The sequence below is a fragment of the Geospiza fortis genome, unplaced genomic scaffold (genome assembly GCF_000277835.1).
Source record: "Geospiza fortis unplaced genomic scaffold, GeoFor_1.0 scaffold41, whole genome shotgun sequence".
Lineage (NCBI taxonomy): Eukaryota > Metazoa > Chordata > Aves > Passeriformes > Thraupidae > Geospiza > Geospiza fortis.
Window position 1 is genome coordinate 4039267 of NW_005054299.1, and position 9250 is coordinate 4048516.

Sequence of the window (9250 nt, forward strand, 5' to 3'; positions counted from 1 at the left end):
TAGCAAAAGCATTAAACTCATTAGGGAACCAGAAAGTTGAAATAACTATCAGCTGGTTGGTTGCAAGGTTAGGAAAGCTTCAGGAGTTCTATTTTCCAGTCCTTTAATCTAAGCTCTAGGCCATGAATAAGAAGTTAGCCTGGAATTCGCAATCAACCTTGCAACAACAAAATTTTGTTTACACCTTGACAAGCAGTGGACAGTACCAGTTTCACTTTGTAAGATGCTCATTGTTGTAAACCTGTAAAGAGTGTTTGCTTTTTAATATCTCAGTGCTGTTTCAAGAGAATGAAGTTGCTGTGGCACCTTGAGACGTAGAATGAATTAAATGACACGTGAATAAATATATATATTAATTCTTTTTTATTAAAGTATCAAAACAAACTTTAGAATAGAAAACAAACTGCTTTTTAATGCATTTTAAGCGTTTTCCTGAATAAAGTATACTTTGAGAAAACTCATGCAACATACTGTGTAGCTGTTTAAACACTCTTTTCCTGGGCACAGTCAAGTGACCCTGAGTACCATCATTTCCAGAGCAGCGTGCAGGAGCACGCACACACACACACACACATACAGAAGGACTACAGAGCAGCTATGACTGCACATGTAAAGAAATAAAAATAGATTCTCTTCTGACAATAGTAGTGGTACCATATTAACATTTGGCATGCCGAGTAAATAAGATCAAGCAACAAATGCATGACGCCTGCGTCACTGGTGATATGGTTAAAAGCAACCATACAAATTCCCTAAGGGACACACATGAATTCTGTCATTACAGTCTCTGTGGTAACACTTTATAGCCAATCATGAGACAAACAACCCTGTCTGCTGGTATTTGAGAGTCAAAAAGCAAAGCCAAGGTGTACGATACTGGGGCGATGCCTTGGTTTTGTATTTCCCCATTACAGAAGTCAAATAATGAACATTGTTTGACAAGTTTATTGTACACACTCCATGTAGATCTGTTGTCTGGTAATCAGCTGGCCCAATTACATGTAGGACTTGCCCTTTAAACCAGAGAAGTTGCCGCAGAGGCTCCAAACTCTTCTCACAGAACATGGAAAAACTCTCACTGAAGTCAATAGAACCTCCTTCCAATATACAGAAAGATCATGGATTCTTAAGACAGAATTGGACCTAGAATGTCATCTCTGTAATACATTCACTTTTCAGATACATGAAGCACATACCCTTAACACGTGATATAGGACATTACAATATATCCAGATCTTAGGAAATGGTACTAAGCAGTTCTGTTGCAGAATATAACAATCATATGAGGACCAGGTACAATATGTGATGGACTTATGCAAGACTTGCAGGGTAAGAAGCTCATGGCTGAGGTATCTTGAGGTATAGCCTTTAGAACAAACACACAATTTCAACACAGCAGGACTGGTGTAAAATATTATGCACTGTAAGCTCCACTTGTTTTGCTTTGTTTAAATTGTGGCATTGAACAGTCAGACACCACTGATGGAGGTACAAAATATTGAAAGGTACATTATCTGCACTCAATCATTCAAAACACTCAGTGCCTCATCTTCAAAAAAAGACGAAGGATAAGTGTTTTTAATAGTGGTGTCTCAAGTACAACTGGTGAAGTTTAGGAATATATAATATTAAACACCAAGAGATAAAAGTAAAAAGACAGCCCAACACTTGTGTTTTCAGTTTTATCTTGCTCGCAGTATTTATTAGCTCTACTATTATGATATTAGTGATAAATAAGAATAATACTTTTTTTTACAAAAAAAAATTTTAAGGGTATATTTTATAGAAATAAACAATCTGAGAATTTCACAGAAACATCAGAATTTCAACACTCATAGCTCCCACTGTTTTGTCCAGCAGCTCTTCTACCAGTTCAAAAACATCCAAGGTTAGTATTTAATAAAAAAAATTAAACAATTATTCACTACATCAAAACTCTTGCCTCCTTTAGATTCTAAGTAACACTTTTGATCGACTGTAGTTGCCACTCAAATATAAAACAAAAGTAGCTACAATCATAATTTTTCCCTCTGAGTCACCTGGCAAAAGGAAGTAATACCAACCAGGATGGAAAAATCTTTGCCAAGCTCTTATGCCTGTAAGAGCTATCTGCATGAGCAGACCCACTGACATCCATGGAACCTCTTCTGTGACTGAGGGGTAATAGCATGAATTAAGGCTTGTAGGATTAGATCCTAGATGAATTTTAAAAAATACTTCTTTTTTTCAAGGTTCAGGAGTCTGGGATTCACTCCTGCAGTTCTTTACTTGAGCAAAACCTCTATCAATACCCCATGCACACTTAGTTCCTTCTTTCCAATTCAGTGGGTTCAAGTCACCAACTCACTAAGTGATGGTACAAGCTGCTCTTCAGCAATTCAAGGAAAAATTGAATCATCCCCGAGGGGTAGTATCTGGGGTGATAGCTCATAAAATACAAGCTAGGCTACCTAGGTGTTTTGCAAGGAACTTTTCTTTGTCACACTTACTAGACCCTTCAAATTCAGTCACTGAGATGAGTCACAGAAAAAACCCACATGAGTGCTGTGAAAAAAATGACAAAGCTTGGTTGGAGCTAGAGGGGTTTTTTTTGTGTGTGTGTGAGTGTGTGTTAGGTTAGAATGCAACATTACACATCAGTACATTCTGCCAGAAACCATCTTCCTGGAAATTCAAAAATACTCAGTCTTGTTTCCCTACCAGCAACAAGGAAGAGTAGTGTCCATCCAGCAGAGCTGTCTGTACCCCGCGCATGGCTGGAAGTCATAGTGTTCTAGCACAAACCTGTGAGTGCAGATACTGTATGCTAGCAGAGCTAAAACTTCAGAAGCTGTTGTCTGTAGCTCCTAGGAACAGCAAGTATGACAGGTGCAAACCCTACATTGGAGGCAGAAGGCTCTTCAATACGGTTGAGACCAGATCTTCCAAGGGCAAGGATCACTGTCAAGCCAAAATGATTCTTTCCACTCATGAAAGCAATCTGCCCTTCCTAAAGGCTCTTGACTAATAGAATCCTACACATTATGTCAGACTCCCCCACGGATTCTGGTAGCTGTTAAAAACATTTTAAATATTTCCACGTTTGCCGTATCACTTAACCTTGTAATGTGCCTTCTTTGATCTGTTGAATAAAAAGATTTCTTTCATCTTCAGGTGTCCTCCCATTCTGTGCACGGACTATGCACGTGGGCCTGTGCAGGTTGAGCATGTATATCAAATGCTGCTTCTCGTTCTTCAGCTCCTCAATCTGGGCTTTCAGCTCCGCATTGATCGTCTCCAGCTTCTCTGATTCCTAGCACAAAGCATATACACAATTTTACACTCCGAAGTTCAAGTAGTAAGTCACTGGTTTTTTCTTATAATTGTTGTGTTTGAGGGTGGGAAAGCGTATGGCTGGCAGAGAAAGGAATCACATGTACTTAGTGTGCTGTAACGATGAAACTGTACATTCCCCGGTCAGTAATGGCCTGAAAACCAGGTTGAGAGTTACCTCCTTTGGCCTCTAGAGAACGTAATGGAAGTTGAAAAGCAAAATTCAAACTTGTATTCACTTATGGTAACAGATATGAAAAGAATTCTTGCATCTTCTGCAAAATTATTCTGAGCTTTTTGGGTCAAAAATTGACCCAAAATTATTTACGCTGCATCTTAACTCCCTGGAACATCACATATCTATAAACCCATGTTAAGCTAGCAAAGTACAAACACAGCTTTTTTTCCCTGCCCCTAGATATAGGAATTTACAGGCCTGTATACCTAGATACAGGCCTGGTGCTACTGAAATTCAGTTTTATATCACAGCACAGGAGGTGAAGATGAGCCTGGGCTCCTAGGACAGAGAATTCCACATCACTCTCTTCATAAAGAAGTCAGAAATTATTTGTAGGTGCTTGCGGGCTCTCCACAGTGAATATTTTATGAAATGTGATTTTACTTCTTTTTTTGTTCAGTGTACACATTCAAATTCACAATATTCCCATAGACAAGATTGGTCACTGAAGTAGTAATCTCTTTTCACTCCTACCATGCTACCACTTGGGGCCAGTTTCAACCAGGTTTGGATTTAATATATGGCATGTTTATTTTTCATAACTACTGTTTTTAAGGGTTTACCAAGTTTTGGGGGACATCTTTCTGACTTCCTACTATGACAGAACCCTATGCTATCTGTTTGGATCCTGGCAGGATGACAGATTAAGAACAATTCTAGCCAGTCACTTACTTTTTGCAAACATTCTGTTTTTTCCTTCTTTTTGTTTCGGCACTTTGCTGCAGCAATTTTATTCCTTTCCCTTCTTCTCTTTTTTCTTTCATCCTCTTCAGGAGAAAACTGTCCCACAAAAACAGATACACACAATCTATAAGGTGCTGTAAACAGGAGAACTGTATTTTGATAACTTCTGGATTTTTAAAATCAACATGGAGAGTGCTGTCAGTGCTCACACCATGAGTTACACAAAAATGTGATTCTGACCTTGTAGAAGGACAGGAACTTCATTAGAATTGTCAATAAAAACCCGACTGGAGGGGGGTTGTATGCAATCTATATGATGGCTCATTTAAAATCAGCGGTACTCAAAAAACTTACTGAATGTCTCCCGAGGCTCCCACACCTCTGTCTCTCCTCCATTTTCCAGGGAGGAAAAGGAGGAGGGGCACAGGAGCAGAATGTGTCATGAGTGAGGCTGCGAGAAGTGAGTGAATTAAAGGCAGCACCAAAGAGGGCACACTGTCACACTTCCTTCTGCTTCCTGAGGAAGCTCAGGCCAAGGCGTAACTCTTTCCTTAACCAAAACTATTTCTCCACTTTCCAAGAGCAATGTTTTTCGTGGATAGTGTCATCTTTAAGCAAAAACATAGTGTGGATATAGCAGGTCCATGCCTCAACCCCCATAGGTTCTGCTGGGCTGTCCTCAGGGAAACAGAACTACAGCAGTGACTTATTCCTAGTTCAGCCACCAGTGAGCAGGGAAACCAGATTAGCACTTGCCCTAAGCACTGTAAAACATTGTCTGTAGTACATAATTGAAAATCAAATATCCAACCATGAGAAATATCAGAGTGTTTGCCTGAAGCACTCAACAGAAAGCTAAGCAGCTGGATTAAGAGGAAACAAGTATGGCACAGAGGGTTGTCTGTAGTTAATACACTTAGTGGTCTTGTGGCAAAACTTTGTTAGCGAATTTTAATCATTCACACCAAAACTCTGTTTAAAGGGCCTTACCTCTGTTTTCAGCGTTGATGTTTCAACTGGCCTTTCAGAAACAGTCACTGTGTCCAAAGTGGAAGACATCCTGTGGAACTGACGCTTGTTCTGAATGGCAAACCTCAGTTCCTCCTTCACCAGGGGGGTTAAATTTGTGAAATCATCAAACCCCAGTGACCCTGCAGGGGACAAAGTGGGAACAATTGCGGAGGCGCTGACTTCTAATGCAGATACCTGGCCTGAGTGTTGGACCATCATTTTGCTGAAAGATAAAAAGAGATAATATTGATAGTCTTTCAACAACTTCAGAAAGGCAAACATCATCTCTTAGAGGTATATTTCATACTGTGAATAATACTGTAGTTACATTGTTTCAGTCCCCATTCCTAGTCTACCTCAATCTCTCAAAAGAGACAAGTTAAGAATTTGGAACTCAAAAAACCTTCAACTTTATGTTAAGTCAAAGTTAGCATTTAAAAGTAAGAATATATCAGCACATGACACAATTTCTAGGTCTTTCTGAAGCTTAATATTTTAAAAATTGTGTGCAAGTATGTATACTGTTAAGTTTTAAACTGGTAGTGTGTGGCAAATGAGAATAGAGTCAATAGGAAGAGAAAGAAAATAAGAACAAAAATCAGAAAGCAAATAAGTAGTATTATTATTTACAGCATAGAAGGAGAGTAAGAGTATCTTCATCTTCAGAGCTAGTCCACCACAAATTCCAGCTTCAAATGGACAGAGCAAGCCTTATTCTCAGCTACACTTAGCTCAATGAGTCCTACTAGAAACTGAAACTTGCTAACCACAGCAGGATCTGTCACAAAGTTATCACACTCAATTTTACAGAGTTGTAAATTTGGCTATACACCCCTGAAAAATAGTTAACAATAAGAGCTGACACAAAGGCAAAAGTCTCTACATGCTCTGTGGCTCCACAGCACAGGCTGAGTTGGAGGGATTGACTCATGAAAAATGTGAAGCCATTTTTTTCATTCCTTTGCTCTTGTAAAACTCGAAACTGTCCTTATGTGCCCTCTATGAGAGGCTTGAAATTCTTAAATATTTATGGCTGGATCTTCTGCTGACATAAAACAGTGTGATTGAAGAGTCTTTAGGGGAATTATGTAAATGTAAACCCATGGAGAAACCTCATTTCTAGTAGATTTCTGAAGGAAACTAACCTATCCAACAGTGCTCTCTACTTTTCTCTTTTTAGTGATTCTTATTATTTATTTTTAGCCAGTTTTGAAGGGAGAGAGGCCCCATGTGCTCTATGAAAACTGGTGGCCCCACTGAGGGAGAAAGAGGCAAAACAGCAGTCAGTCATCCAAACACAGTGGGTTTGCGGATGCACACATCCCTGCAGGTCACAGCCCATCTCTCACCCAGCAGAGGTGAGATAAGAAGTCTGGAAGAAAACTGAGCACCTTTTGTGTATGGTCCAAGGGACAAAAGGTGCAAATCCACAGGAAAACAGATTGTAATACTTCCCTGGTTCACAAAGTGACTTGTGTTAAATTGGATTTTACTATGCTGGTTTTCCAGCTATCGTTGGTGAAAAGATTTTTGTTGTTGTTGTTGTTGTTTTAGGTTTTTGGCTTAAGTGGTATGGATAACTACAGCATGTAATTATCCACTCTGGATTAGAACCACAATAATTACAGGAAAGTCAACTGTAATTAACTTAGTGCAGGTAAGCAAACATCTGCCTCGGGGTAGCAGTGTGGGGAAGCTAAATTTCCACATGGTCAATCCAGAACTGCACAGTTCCCTCTACACTACTTCTGGAACCCAGCAAGAAATGTTTGGGGTCATGTGCCTTGAGAAGAAGATAGAATTTGCTCAGAGATATCTAAAAATACACTGTAAATCCACACTGGTGCAAATGAGAATAGAACCTGGTTCATCGCTGTGAGGCAAACACAAAAATCAGAGGAGTGTGTGAATTGCCTGTTGCTGGAAAATATCAGGTCCAACTGCAGTCTTCCTCACTTCTTCCTCACCCAGTCACCACAGAAGAGCTGAACATTTCCCAGAGTCTCAGGGTGAGATCCTGACCCCAGTGAAATAAAAAGGACTTTTTCTGTTGACCTCAACGGGGCCAGGATTTCACCCGTAGTTATTCAAGATGGGGAAATTATTTGGAACAATCTGTTATTCAGAAAGACCTTGGGAAATTTATGTAATTCTCTTCAGAAAGCCCCTGCTCATGAGTCACATTTAAAGTACTGATACAGTTTAATCCTATAATCTCAGAAAGCTAGCAGTTACTCTTTTCCAGCAAGTCAGAAATGGCCCTATTAATTTCGAGCTGAAGTCTTCCCAGTATTATTTACCATTTACCAACATTCAACCATTCAACTAATTTAAACAGGCTAATTCCAGATGACACTGAACCCCTCGCTGCCAGCAGAAATTTCAGTTATTTTCACTGACTCAGTGTCCTTGAATGCTGATGATGGCTTTGTTCAACAAAGTTAATTCTGTATAATTCAATCCAACCAGGATTCTTAAAGTAGCAGTAAAACTGTTTTTCCAGCCTCCAAGATAATTAGTTGGGCTAATAATTTTCAAGCTCGGCTGGTTTATTCAATTATTTTTCAGTTTGGGTGAACTTTTAATTAAGGTCAGCAGCAGCACCAGAGGAAACCAAGAATGTGCCTGAGAAACTGTGTTAATTGTGGATTTCTAGTAGTTAGTGCTGTGTACCACAAACACCACCAAAACCCTACTGCAATGGCTTCAGGTCCTCTCACCCACCTGTCACTAGTGTGTGAAAGAGGAGTGGTCAGGTGCCCAGAGCAGGAGAAAGTGTCCTTGACCGTAGGAGCTGGCTGCTCTCCTGCCCAGACAGCTCACTGCCCTCCCAATCATGCTGAAATGCAACTCTAATTGCTCCAACAAGGTAGATGTTTGGCAGTTTCTGAGGGACAAATCTGTTTTCAGAAATGTTTTACAAATAGGAAAATTAGATTTTACTATTAAAAAAAAATGCAACAGGTTGCCCTTCCTTGTCCCAATTTTTGTACAAATCGTCCCTCTGTCCAAAAGCTATGCAGAGCACTATCTCATTTCCTCGGGGTTTGGGAAGGCTGGGGAAGCAGTAGAAATAAGGGTATCAAGCCTTAGAGCGTGATTCCATCGTGGCCTCTCTGCTACAATCTCTGTTTACTGTGTTAGACCACGCACATGTCCTGCAGTTGCTGCCACTGGAGGTGCTGAACACTTCTCAGCCCTGCCCTGCTCCCGGCACAGCTTGTTCCCGGGCTCAGTTAATGCTTCATTGCTTTAGCCTTACTTCTGGAATTCTCAACAGTTTTACCCTCCCTATTCAGGTAGGTTCAAACTACTCTATTCATTCGTTCTCCCCCTGCCTTTTGTTTGTTGTTTTGAAGATGATTCTTTTCATCTACAATGAGCTTTTACATCTCCTCTGCCAAGATTTTAAAATCCAAACAGGCTTCCTAGCTGTGCACTTCCATTATTTAAGGATATGCTTGTTTAATTTTAATATGGAAAGTGACTACTTTCAGTTTTTTCTTGCTTAACAGCAGATGGCTGACTGTGCTTCTTGGTTTTATTTCTTCATACGAATTCCTTTTCCTCTGGTGCTGATGCAATAAACCTTGATAACCACTGAGGTTAATCTTAAACAGCATTAAGAGCAATTACAGTTCACAACCTCTGTGCACGCTAGTTGACCTTAAGCTTTCTGACATCCCGCATCGCTCCCGAAGCATTTTCTCTGCTGCCTTTCAGTTTCTCAAGCGCTGCTACTAGGAGGAAAATCGATTTCCAGCAGGAAACCCGCTCTCTGAAAGAAGTTGGCCGTTGTGTCACGCCTGATTTGCTTAGGCAACAGTTCCTGATCTACCCCACGCCAAGGAGGGGACACCGGGACCGAAAGGAGAGCGGATATCCCCGGCTGTCACGAGAAGTTCCCGGTCGGTTTACGGGAATATCAGAGATAACTCTGCTCGCGGCAGTGCGGGTTTGTCATGGCCCGGGCTGTCCCGCCGCGGCTCCCCCGTGCCTGTCCCC

At 40.6% G+C, this 9250-nt stretch overlaps 1 protein-coding gene across 1 annotated transcript; it reads right to left on the bottom strand.

Annotated features, from left to right (window-relative positions):
- Positions 1 to 354: 354 nt before the first annotated feature.
- ATF3 (activating transcription factor 3) lies at positions 355 to 5484 on the bottom strand. The gene is made up of 3 exons (XM_005416165.3): positions 5225 to 5484; positions 4223 to 4330; positions 355 to 3292 (listed from the first exon to the last, which is right to left on the bottom strand). The coding sequence occupies exons 1-3, from the start codon at positions 5462 to 5464 to the stop codon at positions 3095 to 3097; spliced, it is 546 nt and encodes a 181-aa protein (XP_005416222.3). The 5' UTR covers positions 5465 to 5484; the 3' UTR covers positions 355 to 3094.
- Between the last annotated feature and the right edge of the window lie 3766 nt (positions 5485 to 9250).

What these genes read in the sequence shown, in the direction of transcription:
- ATF3 (XM_005416165.3), bottom strand. Translation starts at nt 5,464, where the DNA reads ATGATGGTCCAACACTCAGGCCAGGTATCTGCATTAGAAGTCAGCGCC. An exon ending in CATCAACGCTGAAAACAGAG is followed by an intron (nt 4,331 to 5,224) that starts GTAAGGCCCTTT and finishes TTTGTGGGACAG; the next exon opens with TTTTCTCCTGAAGAGGATGA. An exon ending in AAACAGAATGTTTGCAAAAA is followed by an intron (nt 3,293 to 4,222) that starts GTAAGTGACTGG and finishes GCTTTGTGCTAG; the next exon opens with GAATCAGAGAAGCTGGAGAC.